This window comes from Phyllopteryx taeniolatus, chromosome 18 (assembly GCF_024500385.1).
Source record: "Phyllopteryx taeniolatus isolate TA_2022b chromosome 18, UOR_Ptae_1.2, whole genome shotgun sequence".
NCBI classification, from domain to species: Eukaryota; Metazoa; Chordata; class Actinopteri; order Syngnathiformes; family Syngnathidae; genus Phyllopteryx; species Phyllopteryx taeniolatus.
In genome coordinates this window covers 11,271,326-11,291,492 of record NC_084519.1, presented here as the reverse complement: position 1 = coordinate 11,291,492, position 20,167 = coordinate 11,271,326, and the positions used below count along the sequence as shown (strand labels likewise).

The following is a 20,167-nucleotide window of genomic DNA, read 5'->3' as shown; positions in this document are numbered from 1 at the left end:
TGACGGTGCTAAGAGAAGAAGAAGAATGTGAGAGGGGAAGACCTAACCAACGGAAGCAGGTAGCCAAGGAGGCTGTGCGCAAAGCAGAAAAGATGTCGAAAGCGTCCAAGTCGTTTAGCCCAGAATCATGTAGCTGACGTTTATTTTGCTAGGTTTCTATTTTATTACATATGTTTGCATCTGTTTGTGGTTGTTTGACAAGAAGTCATACTGAGTAAAGAGGTAAATTGCTATGATAGCTTTTTGCACTAGCTGTTGGCAAGCTACAGTATAGACTCGTATGCTTGTCACTTGATTATCAAAAGCTAGTAGGGCTCTGTCCCTATCCCTCAGCCTGGCATATTGCGGGCCATTGTGGTACTACACTGAAGGTGAGCAACTCTCAATTCAGAAACCAATAAAAACTCAGGGAGTTCGTTGTAGCCTATGTGTCATTCGTCACTTAATGGATTGTGGTCAACCATCGATGTAACGCTGTATTGATCCAAATTAGGATTGTTTGGCCTGTCCCCATCCACACTTCCTCATTTTTGGACTTTTTGCCCCGATAAGCCCTCCAAATGTAACCTCATTAGTCGTCCATATGTTGTGTTTCGCCTGCCCGAGCACTCTTGCCCCTGTGCTGCCTCCTCCACATCCTCCATTTTCCCCTCCGCTGTCCTCTTGTTGTTGCAGTGGGGTTAGGTGAGGTGGGATAGAGGGATGACTGGTGAGGAGGTGTACGGGAGGCAGCGAGCGCGGCGCTGTACGGAGGAAGCTGAAAGCGAGGAGTAAGAGCACCCCGGGGAGGCTGCGCTCTCGGGGTTGTTAACATGCAGGTTGCATATTTCTCAATTGCAGAGAAGCCTTATCTCTCCACGCTGGGTCACTCAGGCACTTCCTCACGAGTGTTTGTGCATTCCTGCACAAGTGGGCAGAGTAAGTGTGCATGTGCATGCCTGCACATAAACACGTGCATATATTTATGCTGGGAAATGCCAATCTCTGATGTGGAGGGATGTTCTCTCTCTCTCTCTCTCTCTCTACCCCCCACCCAACACCCCGCCCCACCCCCATCTCCCTCTCTTTCACGCACTGCAGCAAGAAACACTCATCAAACCGCAACACGCATCCCACAGAAGCCCTGAGACAGCGGCAAGCAGCAGCATAGCAGCGGCAGCGGTAGTAACAGCACAGACGGGGCCTCCTCTTAACACACAGACGTGAAACAGCGACAGCCAACAGCTTAACACTCTGCTCTCGTGCTGGCAATTCTCTCAGGTGGGCCACTAAGGTCTGCCAGGGAAAGGCTCGCACCACAGGATATTATTTGTTCTAGCCAGGGGGTGACTCTCAACGTCACTCGAAAGCCGCTACTCTCGCTTTATTTTTTATTTATTTTTTGTACGTATAATATACAGTATCTGGTGCTTGCCTGTGTAAGTTAAGGAGTCTGGCCTCTCTGCGTCCTTGGGAGGTCACACTCCACTCGTAGCTGCAATACACGTCCTCAGACATGCACTGCACGCTATGTAAGCTGCCTTCCCTCCGCAGCTTTGTCATCGTTGTTGTCATTACAGTGTGGTGCCAACACTATTGTCGTGCACTTTGCTGTCATCATCCAGCAACTCAGTGTGCTGCTGACTGAGGGTTTGTCTGTCAGAAGAAGTTCACGTGGTTATGATGGCTAATCGCCTATTGTATTTGTTAAATTATTTTCACCACCCACAAATGAGAAGAGAAAATGCAAAAGCAATCTATTTCCACAAAACATTCTCTCCATGTTTCATTTTGCCAGAGATGACATATTTCAACATTCCTCAAGCGATCAAACCGATCTTAACAAATTTTTAAAATGTGAGAGACACCAAACACACACACGCACACACATATATGGACTTGGTTGACTTTTCATACATATCTCATTTTATATTGCAGATTTTTCGTAATATCGTGGGGTTTTGATCATGATCATTTTTATACACGGACTAATGTTACAGCAGATTCACGTAGCAATAAGCGTGAGACCGATAGAAAGAGATCTTAAAAGACAGAGAATGTCCAAAGTTTGGGTTCATTTCACGCTTCAAAATAAGTTAAAGTGCAATGTGTCTATTGCAAAGCAGAACAGGCTTACCGAAGAACACATCAACATCAATAGCTAATTTATTCTAGTTTACTACCGCTAGTTAGAACGTATTGTACTACCCCGACACAAGTGGTCAAAGCCGGCGGTGCACCCTCAGTCGCTTCACTGACCAATCAGTAACAAAGGAAACATATAAGCACGTTCATACACAAGCTGCTATGGCCACAACTGATGCCGAGGGACTCCACAATTAAGGACTGGTTAACCTGAGCTAACAACAGCCAAATACAGTCCAATTCGCTGACCTTTCTATTTCCATTCACTTTCCTTATTTTAGTTTTATTATACAGTAATTGCATCCTCTTTTTTATTCTTGTTCTCTTACTCAAAGCATTGCCTGTACAGTTAATGCTTCTTTCATAATTGGGGAACTTACTTCAGTCCTGGAATTTTATTTTATTTTTTTAAACTGATTTCATGATATTTTGTCAACTATGTCATAGCGGGCTGTCATGCAAGGCTTTCAATGTGTTTGTGTGTGTGCGTGTGTGGTCTTGTATTTGCGTGAGAAGATGGTGCTGGGATCAGAAGGAATGCTGTGACCTATCCCCAGGGTAACTTCATGACTGGGTGGTCATGCACTTTGCAAATTCAGGTTCACAAACCACAGCTTAGAATAGATCCACTTTAGGTCTGACTGAACAACATCGTGTCAATCTTGAATGGAACATGCACTAGTTAGTTATGTAGCATGTTGCCGCTGAATTTATACATGTGCATCCTGGGTCCTTGCGCAACAGTGGACCACAGGCAAGGTGCTCGGCTTCTGCTCAGCTGACTTCACTGTTGATCTTTGGCCCCAGCAAACCCATTAGATATACTTTTAACTCATTCAGGCCAGTGGGGTTTCTCAGCAGCTCATCCCTGAAAAGAAATTGCTTGGATGGCAGCATATGTTGCCCCAAAACTTTCAGAATTAAGGGTGCCTTCATATATGCGCAAGTTACCCATGCAATGGGCACCAAGACACCTCAATACCATCACAGATGCTGACTTTTGAACATAACACTCGCATCATGGTCAGCAATGTGGAGACGTAGTTGAAGAGACAGGAGTCGAAGAGGAGTTGAGACAACAGTTTACTGTCACTTCACAAAAAAAACCCTGAGAGTGACCATAATATAATCTCTAAGATGAATGTTTGATCACAAACCCTCATTCCAAAAGCAAATGCATCCTTTATTCTCTTGGGCCATCAAAGATATTTCAGTGAGGGTCCTCCTTGGTTATGATGCTTGAGACCTACAACGTTTCCTTGTTAAAGAAATGCGCACAGTGAACTAGTTTCCACCCTTCCAGTGTGCAAGACAACCACAGGAGTAAAGGTAAGGACTGCTCTCTTACTTTTGTAACTGTTTTTCCACTTATTATTTTCTATTTATGGCCTAAAATTGCTCTCCATAAAAATATTTACTGTTTTCATGACTAGTGATAGTAAAATGCTCTGATGTAAAAATATCGGGTGACATCAGAAGCTGCCGTGAAACTGAGGACCCCTCAATTATTGCTATATTTATGTGGTCATAAATTGAGCAGGGCGGCACGGTGGCCGACTGGTTAGAGCGTCAGCCTCACAGTTCTGAGGACCCGGGTTCAATCCCCGGCCCCGCCTGTGTGGAGTTTGCATGTTCTCCCCCTGCCTGCGTGGGTTTTCTCCGGGCACTCCGGTTTCCTCCCACATCCCAAAAACATGCATTAATTGGAGACTCTAAATTGCCCGTAGGCATGACTGTGAGTACGAATGGTTGTTTGTTTGTATGTGCCCTGCAATTGGCTGGCAACCAGTTCAGGGTGTACCCCGCCTCCTGCCCGATGACAGCTGGGATAGGCTCCAGCACGCCCGCGACCCTAGTGAGGAGAAGCGGCTCAGAAAATGGATGGATGGATAAATTGAGCAAATTGAGCTCTCAAAATGTAAAGCCACACGTTGGAATATAGACCTTTGTTAGCATCCTCATAATTCTCACCACAGGATATTATTTGTTCTAGCCAGGCATGACATTTCGACGTGATATTGCTGCGTTCAGCCTTGATGAACTTGAATGGTGTGTTTCTATTGGTATAGTTTCTGCATGACTGACTCATTTTTGCCAAACAGCCCTGGTATGATTCAGGACTCTGTCCTGGAAACAGTAAAGCCCAAGCGTTGTCGGCTTGCTTGCCTTATAGGACTCCTCTGTGGAGGTGAGGCTCATCGGGATATACAGTACCTGTGTCTATTTGATGGACAACTGCATGAGCGCTTCAGTGAGTGATGGAGTGCTATCTTACTGGCAGGAGAGGGCTTCATTGCTTCCATGATGCTCTTAGGTCCACCAGAAGGCTTGGATGAGTAATAAGTCATGTATTGGCTGACTGTGGACATCTCCTCCTCCCTGCAGCATCATTACTCGGAGGATAGAGGAAAGGGGGCTGGGGGAGGAAGCAGAGTTGGAACAGGATAAAAAAAAATTCGGATGTTGGACCAAGAGCAGTTGTGTGTTTGCACACGTGCTTGCGTAAATGCAGATGTATCAGAGTGCATTTACGTGTCTCCATGTTCTTGGGACACTGTGATGATGTGTAATGGGCTTCAGGAGAGCGCTTAGTGCAGGAATATGTCTCATTGAGTCAGGCTCTGCCACTGATCTCATGCCCGGTCAGGTTCACCTTCTCTTTTTTCTTTCTTCTCTCTCTCTCTCTCTTGCTCTCTCTCTCTCTCTCTCTCTCTCTTTCCCTCCTGCCTCTCTGTCCTTTTGCCACCACCATCCCCACCATTTTTAGTCAGTTACAGAGCTGACAGCTTGGCCCCAGCAACGGACGAGCCAGATTACCTGAAATCACACTGTCATTACGCCACATTGGGCCGACTGGAGCTTGAAAGTCACTCCCAACTTCTCTGCTGGTTAATAGGTATTATGTGGAGGAGATATTACATCCCAAAGGCAACATGGAGTCCGACAAACCCAAGATTTGTTTTGTGTGTGTGATTTATTATTATTTTTTTTTTTTAATCCCTTCCAAACATCCATGTCAGAGGTGATGACAAGAGACAGCCAAAAGTGTGTCTGGAACATTTGTGTGTGTGTCAAAGAGAGTGAATAATTGGTTCCACAGCATGCTGAGAGAGTTCTGTACCAAACGTATAATAACCTGTATGGGGTTGTTTTTTTGGGGGGGGGAATTTTTGTCAAATTTGATCATTAAAGAAAATTTTGCTGTTAACTAGTGTGGGGCGGAAAATGATGTGCAGATTTTTTTTTGTCCATCTCGATGTTAGGATAAGTACTTCTGAGTTACTATAGGATGACATAATACACAATACACATTTTTGATCGTGAACCAAATAATAAAAAGACAAAATACATTCCTAAGCAAAAGTGAAACAAAATTTTGTTCGGCTCGTCGTTAGTTTGCAGACTATTTCTTTATTCACTTTGAATAATGCAAGGACACTTGAATGGTCCCATAGTATCCATCCATCCATTCATTTTCTGAGCCACTTATCCTCACAAGGGTCGCAGGAGTGTTGGAGCCTATCCCAGCTATCATCGGGCAGTTATGGTGCAGTTGTGAAGCTGTTATGGTCCGATGAAACCAAGGTTGAACTTTTTGGCTATAATTCCAAAAGATATTTTTGGCAGAAACCCAACACTGCGCATCACCGAAAGAACACAATACCTAAATTCAAGTATGGCGGTGGCTATTTTTCTTGAACTGGGACCTTAGTCAAGGTGGAGGGAATTATAAACAGTTCAAAATAGCAGTCAGTGTGAGCACAAAACCACATGGCACAAGTGCAGAAAGCTACAATAACAAAATATTTACATAAGCCTACTAGAGCAGCGGAAATTTATTTGATGTTAATCAGAGGCACTTTAAAGGTTGGCAGGTGTGTGCTGACTCCCATGTAATGTGAGTTTAAATGTGATTGGTTTCTCCTGAACACAGCAGCATACTCACTCATAAAAGGGTGTGCACACTTGTGCAACCAAATTATCTCAGTTATTAATTTTTACTTCCCCTCTTGAGTTTTTTTTTTTTTTTTCCTCATTTGAGTTGAATAGGTTATAAGTCATATTAATGGTGGAAAAAAAGTTTAGAAATATATATTGGACTCACAAAACATCACAAAAACCTGGCACTCGAGCAGGGGTGTGTAGACTTTTATATCCACTGTATATTCATATTGGTACCTGCAGAAAGTAGATAAATCAGCACTGGTCTGGATGACTGAAAATATGCTGAACTACAGCTTTATTAATAAGGGTCAAAGCAAGTCTGGGAAAACAAGGACTAAATCAGAGTACCAGCTGCGGTCCTACATACAGGCTTCATTTTATATACTGCCAGTTTGTTTGAGGTTGTTTGTAGCTGTCAGTTGTGATGTGCTCAGAATGTAGTAAAGGCATCCAACTCTGTGCCTGTGCACAAACATTGCATCAGACATGTCACTTTAAATAGGTAGAAGGGCAAAGATGGACGTATGCCTTAGCCTCACTCTGCTAGAGAGCCACATCTGTCAGATTATTAAAAACATCCACAATAACCAATGTGTATTTTACATTTATTTCAAAACACCTTTGAAATACATGTTTACAAATAATTCCTGGTGTATGGGTGGTCATTTTCCTAAATCTTCCAAGCTGAGAATCAACATTCAGATTGAAATGTAATGGAAAGGAACACTGGGCCAATTAACAGAAAGACTATTTGGGGCGAGGTGTTAAGGGCAAAATCTCTAAGTTTAAACACTTCTGCATTAGGAGCCAATTACACGGCTGAAAAATTGACCTGTGGTAGTTTTAGTGTCTAAGGCTGACATTCTACTTCTCAAATGCCAGTCTGTTAATTATGCAAATGCAATGCTACAAGGCCACTTTATGAAAATATACAAGGACCCGTTATCTGTAAACACTTCCATATATATTAGCAAATATGTTGTTTCAGTAGGCGGCACGGTGAACGACTGGTTAGAGCGTCTGCCTCACAGTTCTGAGGACCGGGGTTCAATCCCCGGCCCCGCCTGTGTGGAGTTTGCATGGTCACCCCGTGCCTGCGTGGGTTTTCTCCAGGTACTCCGGTTTCCTCCCACATCCCAAAAACATGCATGGTAGGTTAATTGATGTCTCTAAATTTCCCCTAGGTGTGAATGTGAGTGTGAATGGTTGTTTGTTTCTGTGTGCCCTGCGATTGGCTGGCAACCAGTTCAGGGTGTACCCCGCCTCCTGCCCGAAGATACCTGGGATAGGCTCCAGCACGCCCGCGACCCTTATGAGGATAAACGGCTTGGAAAATGGATGGATGGATTGTTTCAGTAAAAAAATGAAGACTAAAAACAGTGCAATACGTATGCCAAGCCAGTAGCTGGCAATGTCACTTTATAGAGAAAAAACAACAATTGCTTGTCCATCCTGACAAAACTCGCACTTGAATACACTTTATTGAAACTTTATTTACGATATGTAAATAAGTGAAAACTACTGTAATACTCAGTAGAGCGCAGAGCTCCACTGATATCGCCTTGCTACAGCAACTACAGCAGTTATGTTTTGCCATTACTCACTGTGTAATAAGACCTTTTTTTTAATCCAAGCTAGCATTTAATACAAGTCATCTTTCAAAAGCTTTCACCAAAATGGTTTCATGGTGAAAGCTTTGGAAAAATTCAATATTTATCAACCGCAAACACAGTTATGTGAAAAAACACAACACAAATTCCCTTGTCTGCCTTTGCAGAAAATTGAGAATCAAAATAATTGATTATTTCTTTAATTATTATTATTTTTTTATTATTATTGGATGGAATATTCTTAACTCTTGTTTCCATGCCAGCATTGTATTGAGCGAACTAACGCTGCCTGTTGACATTGTGCCATAGCTTCCCATACAGCTGATGTCATGTCGTTCTTACAAAACAAGTTGAGACTAAATCAACGGCTCTCCGTTTTGCCACAAATGCTTCAAAGCATATTTACTCAACAATCAATCCCACACAATCAATAGATTTGACTAATTGACTGTATCATATCGAATTGTATGCCCATTCCTAGTTTTGAGGTCAAAGATCTCCCTTAGTCCATGCAACATTAATTTGAAATATCCTATCGTGAAATGCAGTTGATTTCAAAGAGGAGGCGTGCACTGTTGTAATGGTGGTGTGAGTCTGTCATGATTCCCACACGCACACAGACACACATCTCATTTTTCTGTCTCCTTGGATGTCCCGGGGTAGAATTGTGGTGTCTGATTACTGTCTCTAAACAAGAGGCCCAGGCAATTAAGTGTCTGCTGCTCATTCACAGATGGGTAATTGTTTTTTTCCCACTCACCGACTCCACTAACATTGGCACCAATGTAGTCAGGTGTTCCGTGGAAGGCATCGGCGGGATAATATCAACTCAGCCTCAGGCTTTGTTTCTTGTTTTCCTTTCCCCCCCGCCCCTTATTTTAATTAAAGAACAGCTTGTCCTCATCAGCAGGGCGACTGTCCAAGACAACATATGATTGGCTAAAGAGGCAACAAGTCCAATCGTCTGCTGCAGATAAGCAGGCCAACTAAAATTCACACACTCTGAGTACTATGAATATGTGCATATTTGACAAATCATGTGATGTGTAAATTAAAAGCAATAAATAGGTGTTAAACAAAGCGGAAGCTACAGCTGCACGCGCCACGGTTCCTGATGTTTTCCTTTAGGAATGGTTGCTCAGTGAGGTGGAAGTAAAGGCTTGTGGCTCTTTGGAGACATGCCCTGCATGTTTTATGAAAATGGGCGGCTATGCACCTCTCTCCATTCTCCTGACAGGGGAAAAGTCATAGAACAGTTTCCAGAAATATCTCCCATAATCCCTGTAGTAAAATGCAGTGAAACCTCCAAACTCAAACACTCTCTGTTGGGACGCTTGCTGATTCCCATGTTGTTTTTGATTCCCAAACCTTTCTCCCCTAGGAAATAATGTGAATAAATTAGTTTCGGGCTTACTCTGTCACCATCTTAACCTTTTTTTTTTTTTAATCCTACAGGCAACGTTATGTATAATTTTTACTTTCCTAAATATCATACAAGTCAGAAGGTAATCACGTTGAAGATACTGTACCTAACCTGATAGCAAAAAAGAAGATATTTTGGGGAATTTGTTGAAGTCATTCTATAGCTCATGTTAATCATTGTCTGTATGTGCCCTGCAATTGACTTCGGTCTTGCCTAAAGTCAGCTGGGATGGACTCCAGCTCACCAGAGACCTTGTACAAAAGTCGCGGTAGCAAATGGATGAATAAATATTGCTCATATTGTACTGAACAACCAAACTTGTTCCTTTTCCCCAATAAGTTGGTTCTGTGGCTAACATTACAATGTTCTTCTCAGTGGTGAAAATGCAAAAAAATAATAATAAAAACAAAAAGAAAAACGCACTTGTTATTGATCTTTTGGATGCTCACTAATGATCTTGATGATGGTTTGAACTCCAAATTGTGGCTGACTTTTGCAGCATCCTCTTTTCCAAACTAACTTTTGTGTTGTTTCACTTTGGAGACTTACTGTATCCCCCGCGAAGTCTTTTTGCCTCTCTTTCTTCCTCCCGTATATTGTGGAGATTATGCCCCCTGACATACAGTGTGTCCCACGTGCCTATAGATCGGGCCTTCTCTCATTGCCCTTGGCCTTGCATCTGCATCTTGTGGAGGGGAAAGGAGGTGAATCACTAGCGGGAAGAGCATGTTTACTGCTTCCTCCGTCAGCTGGAGGCTCTCCTTATTATTGTGATGGATGGCAAGGGAAAAAGGGAGAGCGATGGCCCTTGCCTCCTCATCACCTATCCGTGAGCCGCAAGCAACTCAACTGACAGTGAGGTAATTACTCCGCCATTACATTGCGCGCGCACACGTGCACAGGCATATACACACGCTACAACAACAACACGGCCCTTGTAAAAACGCCGGCTGGGGTTCCTCTTGGCATCGGCGAGGGAATTCTGTGTACATTTATTTGTTTGTTTGTTTATGTGTTCTCGATTGTACCTTGGTTTAAACGCATTAGATTAGAAATGGGCTCATGTTCAGGATAGCGTGTATTGATGAAGTATTTACTCTTTAGTCTTTGTTGTTGGTCGTAGGTGTTAGGTCTCATGCCGTCCATACTCACACACTTGACTCATTCCATCTACCTTTTCTTCAAATTCTACCTTCAAACATGAACTATCCATAATATGAGCCTCCCAGAAAAGACTGGAGGAACCTCTGACAACACGCTTCCATGCCTAAAAGATGGGGATATAAAAAGAAATATAGCTACGAATAGTGGTGCCCTGAAGTAAAGTGATGGCACAAGTGCAGGATAGCAGGTTTGGATATCCACCCACAACTTGTGCTGTTTATCTGAAGTTGTGTATGCATTATCATTACACATTTAACATGTTTTATTTAATGTAAGGGGTAATACTACAAGTCATAGCAAGATAGTTGGGGTGACGATCAGTAACTTGCGATAAAACATTATTGAGATATTTTGTCAAAGCAGCGATCATGTGATAATCGATAATAAAAGGAGACATGGCGAAACATTAAACCATGTGCATATATATGTGCGTGCATGTATGTGTGTTTGTGTGTGTGTAATAATGAATTATTTATATTGATACCGAAGCTAGAGCATGGACATTTTTTTTCATGAGAACAAACAAGAGAAATTATACACAGTGGAGGCGTGCAGCAAGTCTATAAATAGCAGCAGAGCTTTTTTAGCCGGGGGATGCGGTTACATTTTTACAGGTCAGACTGTGATCTTCTCCCGTAAGTCTCTGCTTTGAGACTCAACACACACTCTTCTTCTGGGGTCATGCCGGCTGTACGGAAAGAGCAGGGGGGCATCACGTGGGGGAAATGGAACCCAGTACAATGGAAGGAAAAGTGGACATCTTTCAATCATACCAGCCTTTCGCCCAAAGTCAGCTGGGATAGGGTCCAGCTCACCTGCGATCCTAGTGAAGATAATTGCTGTATCGCACAGGTGTCAAACCGGTGTCCCGGGGGCCCGATCCGGGCCGCAACATGATTTTATGTGGCCCGCAAAAGCAAATCATGTGTGTCGACTTCATGGTTCTTGTGAAAATACCAAAATTGGTGTCTTTACTTGTATAATGTTGAAATATTGCAAGCATTTTATGTTACAATCACCTTTTTGGAATAAATGTAATAATAGTGAAATGTTTTTATTGGCCTCTGATTTTAAAACTAGTTATCCATCAATATGTTGTGTATATGTCATTATATGAGACAATATTTTATATGGGTTCACAGTCATAACGGCCTTCCGAGGGAAGCCATAACTACAATGTGGCCCGCGACAAAAATGAGTTTGACACCTTTGCTATAGAGGATGAATGGTTGGATCTAGTTTATTTTCCTTCTTTTTATCCAAAAACCCAAATAGATATTAGTCATTGTTTTTCAGATAAAATAGAAAACAAACAACCCACACAAATTTTGGCATGTTTTTCAATGGACAGTGACGATAAGCACAATAAAAATACTACCTGATCTGATGAGATTTGACATCAGTGGAAGATGCTATAAAATTATAACTACTGTAAATTGCTGCAATCAGGATGGGATTCGCATACAGTCTGACCTTACATCATACCTTTGTGCATATAGAACATTTCATTTGATGGTGAGATATTTTGTATCCCGCCGGGGGAAATCAGAGAAACACTCAATTCATAACAGTCAATCTGCTTCATTTCTTTAGTGTGGGTGTACCAGAAACAAGTCAGTTTTCTTTGCATCGCATTCAAATTGTGTCCTTGTGACAGTACTTCACATCTCAAAAATTATGTCCTGTATCTCTCTTCTGTTTTTTTATAATGATGTTTTTTTGTCATTCAAAAGACAGCAGTTTCATTTGAAGTGACCATATAATTAGAACCTAGTTGTTTTGTTGATCAACTTTCATGTACTTAAAATAAAGAAAATAAACATTAGTATCACAAACAATTGGAGAATTCCCAGTGGGATATGTTGTGATCATCAATAAGCAGTGCATAATAATCGATTGTTTAGAATTTGGATGATTAGTAGGAATTTATATTTCATTCGATAGAGATTGCGAAGGGCATAAGAATACGACGTCACATGGCACAAGAAGTAATACACTGAAAAGTAAGCATGACATTTTCAGTTGCACGTGATTAAATGTGGTAAACGAATGTAATTTTCCCTTCTTTTCCTTGAAAATAATCAAACAATTTGTTAGTTTAGCATATTTAACAATGACAATATTTGCAACCGATGAACATGTTGAATTAAGTAAATACAAAGGACTTTTCTGCGATTGGCTGGCAACCAGTTCAGGGTGTACCCCGCCTCCTGCCCGTTGATAGCTGGGATAGGCTCCAGCACTCCCGCGACCCTTGTGAGGATAAACGGCTCAGAAAATGGATGGATGGATGGATGGACAAAGGACTTTTATTCATTGTATTTATGACCCAGAAGTTTTTAATATGCAAATATTTACTGTAATTATTATTTTACTACTGCTTTAGTGTCGGTTAGTTATCAACTATAGCCAGTTCCGACTTACACGCAAATCATGTTGCCGCCGTAGGAAAAGAACTCTGCTGTAAACTGAGGATGCCCTGTACCAAACATAAGTCATTTTTTGTCACCCACTTTTCAAGTGAGCAAAAGTATTGGAACAGACATTATTTAATTGACTTAAAGTGAATGATGTTTAATATTTGGTGGCATAACCCTTTATTTGTTTCTGGGGGTTTCTCCCTTCAGTATACTCTTCAGGAGGTAACATGCATGCTCTATTGGGTTAAGGTCCGATGATTGACTTGACCTTCTACTTTTTTCCCCTGATGAAGTCCTTTGTTGTATTGGCAGTGTGTTTTGCGTCACTGTCTTGTTGCATGATGAAGCTTCTCCCGATTAGTTTGGATGCATTTTTCTGGAAACTGCCAGACAAAATGCTTGACTTTAACCTTGATTCAATGAAAATGATTCATTTAGTGTATCCTAAAAGTTTAACCTGAAAATGTATATTTCATGTAAACCATTTTTGAATGTCGGAACAAACACTACCAGTTTTAGCCAAAGCATTAGCTCTTGCTGACGTAGCTTAGTTTAATTTAAAAGCACGGGCAGTGAGGTTTAAGTGCTCATATTCATTCTCAAACTCACACGAGCTTCACACAAGGCGCAGGCTTCTAGTTGTTATTTAATGTTTTATGGCGTCTTTCTGATTTATCTGAGATAAATATTTGCGTTTAAACAGTAGCTTCTCGCGTACCCACTAAGCTACCTTCTACCTGGCCTGCACGCTCCGAACAATAATGCGTCAGATTTGATGGCTGAATATTACGTCCAGTCAAGTACAGATACGTGTTTCAAAACATCAAGACTTTAAACTGTGACGTTAACCAAAACGCTAAGTTTCTTCATTTTTCGTACTAATTTCAAAGTTGCTCCTTCCGTCCAAGTCCACACAATCTGATTCCATTAAAGCAAATCCTTTGGTCAAAATTTAATCTTTTCAGTTTGGTGCCAAGCTGACAATTTAAATGACAGTAAAAAAAAATAAATAAATAAAAATGTTCAGGAATCGGAATGCTAAAAATAAATAAATAAATGAGTGACAGCTTTTCAGTGCAGGAAGTTGTTCCTTGGTGGAGGTACTTAAAGGTTATCGTGTCTTTAAGACGTCTTTAATGATGCTCCCCGGATGAAGGTGTGTAGCTAATTCTGGTAGGTACTGTGTCAGTGGGCCAGCTGAGCCATGCACGCCTTCATGCGGTGATTGCTCGACATTCTACTCATCTCGTCTGCCATCATTTTTGCTCCATCCCCCCCCCCCCCTTCCCCCCCCCCCCCCTTCTTCGCTCCTTCCCAACACGCCTCCTCACCCTCAACCTGCCCCCCCTCTTTCTCGTCTTCCTCCATCCCAGCTTCATCCGCCTCCTCCTCTCGCTCCCTCTCCCCAGCAAGCAAGTTCGATGCGATCGGCTCTGGGCCCTGCCGTGAGTTGTCGGTGCGGGCGACAGCGCTGCTGAACATGGCGTCGGACGGGATGATTTTAACGAACCACGACCACCAAATCCGGGTCGGAGTCCTGACAGGTAAGATGAGAAAGACCGAAAAGCGATCCTTGTGGCTTTTTTTTTCATTTATTATTATTTTTTTAATTCTTTGTCGTGTCTGCTTGTATCTCTTAAGTGGTGGTGGTGGGGTGGGGTGGGGTGGGGGGGGGGCATTGGGGAGACCCAATTTCACGGTAGCGTGCATCCAGCGTCGCGGATGCGTGGGGCTCAAGGTGCACGGGCTCGGCGTCGCCGTGTGTCGGCTCGTGTCGAGTCCTCTCAAGGGGAGGAAGAGGTGGCCGGTTTATGTGTATTGAATAATTCATGTGCCGATCTGCTTGTCAAAGCTGCAAATTACAGCTCAGCTCGCGCGCGCGCTCGCGCGTGTGTGGTTCGACATGCATGTATGTGGAAACACAGCGTTTTTTTTTTTTTTTTTTTAATTATTATTATTATTTTAATGATTTATTTGGCTGGATGTGTTGCTCAAGGTGGTGGAGGATGTGTGCAGGCATCCTTGGCCTATTCCTGTGCCAAAATGCTCGCGATCGAGACTTCTAAGGTGAATTTCCACAGGACACATGTTGGTTCCCTAGTGGCTGAACACGCAGCATGCATGTTTCATGCCGGATAGAGAATAGGTGTGTGCGTGTGCGTGCGCGTGCGCGTGCGTAGGGAATCCTCCAGCAGACGCGATGACTGCGCGTCTCTCACGCGGCAATGTTGGGAAAGGGATGTGTTGGATCTGTTCGCCGTCGGCCTTGGTTTTGTATGCATGTTTGGCCTGCCCCTTGCTTTGTCATGTTATAGTGGGCCGGTCTTGATCCCCCTCAGCGAAATGATATTTCGGCTGACCGGCGTGGATGCACGATTAAAAGCTGTCCAGAGGAATATCCTCCCATCGTTCCCCCACATTTCCCTTCTCTTCCTCTCTCTCTCTACTCCTGCTTGTCCATCCTGTGTGGGGCTGCCTCGATCCATATTTCATGAAAGGCGAGATCTCTCACATGCTGCAGACTTTATTCCCAGCAGATGGATGCAGTTGTGGCGGCAGTGGTTGAGCGGAGGGATAATGACCGTGTCCTGAAATGTGCCAGGGAACCCCTCTCACCCCAAAAAAGCACCAGCACAGCCCTTCACCCCATGATCATCCCATCCTCCACCCCTGGCTGGATAGAGACCGACCGTGCTGAAATCGGGCTGCACTGACCTCAGCATGCTCGTGCCGCATCGGCCGTGCCGACCAGCTTAAACGCCCGTGCTTCACTTTGGATCCGCTTTAGCTTACTGGACATGCTTTCATTACCGTGGCCAAGTAGGTTATGTTTTTATTGATCTTGATTTGGTTGGTTGGCTGAGTCACACTACGCTCGACTACACGTGCACGTGGAAGTAAACGTTAACCGGTCTACTCTTAGTTCATTTGTCCTTTGTTTCCACTATTTACTATTACACATTCACACATATGGGCAATGTAGAGTAACATGCTTAAAACTCACGCAAAAATATGGGGGGAATGCAAACTCTGTACAGGAAGGCCAGAGCCGAGATTTGAACCCCAAACCTTAGAACTGTGAGGCAGACGTGCCCACCGTGACATCACTGTGCTGTCCATATGCAACTCTTTGTCAGTAGAAGCTAATATATGTCTTCACTGAGTGCCCCTTGTTTTCGAACAACACCAACAGATGGACTCAAAGGCATGGCATCAGTCACAGAGAATCCAAATCACAGTCCTTTATCCAAATCAAAGTCTTTTGCTGCTGCTCGAATACCCCGGCTGAGAGTCCTATCAAGCCAATGGGAATGAGAACAAAAACAAAACAAAAAACAGAAGTTAAAAACCTACTACAATGAAACCAGTAACATTTTATGATCAGTCATAGTTACCATTTCCAGCTATCATGACACTGCAACCAGGTGGACACTGGACAAAAGAATTTGGACACTGCAGGAGTTGTTTTAAATGAAGCAGGTTATGCGGGGTACACGCATACCGATTTTTATGGTCCCAACTGATTTTTAAAACATGAGCGTTTCCACAAATGATGAGGGGGAAAAAAACAGCATGTGTGTACTAACCCTAAAATGTGGCCATTACCTGTCAGATCTGGTCTTCTGCATATTCTCCCGTCGACTTAAGCACTTTTCCCCTTACTCGGAGTTACAGAGCCTGTAGTAAGTCAAGCGCAATAAGGAAGGTGAAACATCATATTGCACTTTACGTTTGAATGTACTGTACATACAATATATGCAACACATACTAATAATATTGTAAAAGAGACTTTCAGAAAGTTATCAAATGGTTGTACTTTGTAAAGAGAGTCGACCAAAAATATTTCATTGAGTTGATCAAAGAGGCGCTTGTGCGTTGGCTATTAAAGTATTTCAGGTCTATTCATTGACATAGAATATTGACAGTAGCGGAATGTTTTGGGGGGTTGTTTGTTTACAATGCTCACCTACAACTGCAAGGAGCAATTCCGCTTCAAACTGACGGAAAATACAAAGAAGAAGAAAGTGTAGTAGTAGTAGTAGAAGATGAAATAGAAGAAAGCTAACTGTGCTTATCTGGTAACTACATTTCTGTTGCAAACTCTTCTCCTTGTCATGTTTTATTGTGCTGAATGACTTGGGAGAAGTGTTATACAAACCATCAACACAACCAGTTGCTTTTCTATTTCTCTGTCTGCAGCAGCTCCAGCTTCAAATTGCTTCCTAGATGGCTTTCGTTTCGTTTCATGTCACAGTCATGGAGTCCGTTGTTAACAACACACAAAAATATTGAACAGGTTTAACACTTATGATTGTTGACGCTATTTTCTGAGCAGATTGGGTAGGAAAAATCATTCTTATTACGCGCGACACCACAGAATAATCACTCGGGACAATCTTTTTAGAGACATTGAAAAATCATTTGTAGGAGAGTTGCGGTTCCACTGCATATCTATGAAGGTGTATACTTGACAGCAGATCTAAACTAAGATGGTGGAGCTCTGGACCAAACGGAGTGACATTCTAGTTCATTGTATTTTTATTTTATTTTATTTTTTTCCGAATGTTAGCCATCACAGCAGATGGGCCTTTTTAAGCATTGTTCTTAATAACACAGCAAAAAATACATTATGGTTTCATCATTTAAAAAAAAATATAGGAAGGGTGTATCTATATAGGCTACTGTAAATACTGCACCGTTTCATATTGCAATTTTTTTCAGCTTAGCGGCAGGTAAGGCTTGTTTGTTTGTAAGTTTGTTTTTATGTTACATTTTGGTGTAGATTCGATGATCATAGATTATTTCACTCAGTTTTGAACACTAAAGCAAGCGGAGTTATACAAAATAGTTGGCCAGTTTCCGAAAAACTTTGGAGGAGGCGATCATGAGCCAAGGAAGATCCCTTGCAGATACAGGAATTGTATTTTCACATTTGGCAATGTTGGAGAGAAGGCGCTTTTCAGCTTTTTCCTCTTCTGATCCAAATTAGGATTGTTGGCCGTTGTTGGTGTTGTTCTAATTCCTCAATGCGTGGGTGGCTGTTTGCCTTCTCACCAACCAGAGATTCTCGGTATACCCTGCCTTTTTTTTTTTTTTTAACACTACATCAATGGCAGCGTTACATCAGAGGGGGTTAATTTGTGTGTGTCTCATCAGTCACTCAGATCCCCAACTGGATCTCCAACACACGCGGTGACAGATTGACGGTTTGATCTTGCTGTGCTGTGTTGACAATTCCTGCATACATATGGCGACGTTGAGACGCAAGCGACAGCCGTATTTGTCTTCTTGATGTATTTGTGTGTAGGGAGTAGTATGGCTTACATTGTCACAGGGAACAAAGCATCAAAGAAATGATGGTGGCGTAACAGTGCATGGTGGGATTGGGTTGCCACATGACCCTTAACCCGTTAAGAGTCATAAAAAAAATGTGAGATTTATTTTTTTTTTTTTAAATAAAAACACATAATTATAAGTACACTGCATAAAAACTAGAGAGAGAGGCAGGGTACACCCTGGACTGGTTATTTGTCAGTCGCAGCCATAGATAGACAAATGACCATTGACACTCACATTCACACCTATGCATGATTTAGAGTCTTCACTGGACCTAACGAGGATGTTTTGGGGATGTTGGAGGAAGCCGGTGTACCCAGAGAAAACTCACGCAAACACGGGGCAGTATGCAACTGTGAGGTAGACGTGCTAATCGCGAGTTCACCATTCTGCCCACATTAGTCAATTCCAGGAGTGCAAGAAGACGTAGCAGAGAAGGCTGAGAAAGGGCGTGAAGCTTCAGGGGGATTACTTTGAAGAGGAAAACTTGTAGTTCGTAGTTTGAATTTGAAATATATCTTTTGTGACTCACCTCGTATATTCCCCCCGAAAACCAGGGAAGAGAGTGTACAAGTTACATGACATTAATAAGCGATTCACATTCAAATAGGGCTGGGAAAAAAAATGGAATAGCTTGGCTAAATTAACTTCAAAAATTGGTTGACGCAGAATTTCTGCCTTGCAGCTCTGCCGGGACCCAAAACAAAGAAGAAGAAAAAAGTTACGCCCAGAATGATGTTTGTGCTGCCAGAACCAATGTTTCACATGGACATTTATTGCAGATGGACGCATTGTTGGGCCACTGATAAGCTTTGCCAAAAACGACAGAGGAGCATCTGTAAGTGATTTTTAAGACACTGTTAGATGTGTAATAAGTGATGTTAGTTACCTTTTTTTTTTTTTTTAACCTACAATGATAATCACGGTGATAACCTACAATGATAAGCACGGTGGACGACTGGTTAGAGCGTCAGCCTCACAGTTCTGAGGACCCGGGTTCAATCCCCGTCCCCACCTGTGTGGAGTTTGCATGTTTTCCCCGTGCCTGCGTGGGTTTTCTCCGGGCACTCCAGTTTCCTCCCACATCCCAAAAAACATGCATTAATTGGAGACTCTAAATTGCCCGTAGGCATGACTGTGAGTGCGAATGGTTGTTTGTTTCTATGTGCCCTGCGATTGGCTGGCAACCAGTTCAGGGTGTACCCCGCCTCCTGCCCGATGACAGCTGGGATAGGCTCCAGCACGCCCGCGACCCGAGTGAGGAGAAGCGGCACAGAAAATGGATGGATGGAGGATAATCAGTTAGCTTTTTTTTTTTTTTTACTTAAAATGGTAATCCCTAGCATGCTAATACTAATTGTGAAAGCTAACTATTTACCAAAGGCTGATTTTGTTGTCTCAAATTCTGCAGTTTTTACCATATACTCAGTACCAACATATGCAGTTTAAGGATAGAAGTCAAGCCCTCAGAAATGACAATAACATGCATATTAGTAGTTTAAAAAAAAGGGATTTTTTTTTGAGGGGGGGCGCAGCGACAACGATAATCGATTGCCACTCATGCCAGAGTAGCAACTGCACCACTTTCACACTGACTGAGGAGTATCTGCAACATTTGCACAATCAACATTGTCCCAGATTATGACACTACTTGTCACTTTAAACTCCATACATTCCTTGAAGTCTCGGCGCCCTTTGCACAATAGTTATTGCACTGGAATATTGCTATATTAGTCATTCAAACTGCTCTAAGTGCTCGAGGACTCTGCATCTTTTGCACAATTGTCTGGCATTACCAGATAACTAGCAACCCTTTATTGCTCAGTGACTGTTTTTCTCAATGTCTTTTTGTCTCAAAAGTGTTCTCTGTCAATTGACTGTCTGTTGTCGTACTAGAGCGGCTCCAACTACCGGAGACAAATTCCTTGTGTGTTTTTTGGACATACTTGGCAAAATAAAGATGATTCTGATTCTAAAAAGATTTGAACGTGACAGCCGTACATTCAAAGCAGTGAGACTCCATTGTCACTCCATTTATCAAAGTTAAGCTATAGTTTTTTTTTATGCTTTACATCTTGTTACACTTGTATGACAATTAAGTATATTAGAAATTTAGATGTGTGAGGCACGTCTGCTACGCCGAT

The 20,167-nt window shown here is 42.5% G+C and overlaps 1 protein-coding gene across 7 annotated transcripts in view; it reads left to right on the top strand.

Annotated features, from left to right (window-relative positions):
* The first annotated feature begins 14,017 nt into the window (after positions 1-14,017).
* gphnb (gephyrin b) overlaps positions 14,018-20,167 on the top strand; it is an 84,810-nt gene continuing 78,660 nt past the window's right edge. For 2 of the 7 annotated variants that reach the window (XR_009785442.1, XM_061753997.1), the window contains exon 1: positions 14,018-14,230. Coding sequence is in view for 6 of the 7 variants with exons in the window: in XM_061753997.1 (XP_061609981.1) it covers positions 14,167-14,230 (64 nt within the window). In the remaining variant the exon portion in view is untranslated. The remainder of the gene's footprint in view (positions 14,231-20,167) is intronic. The other 5 variants (XM_061753993.1, XM_061753992.1, XM_061753991.1 and 2 more) reach the window with 4 other exon arrangements.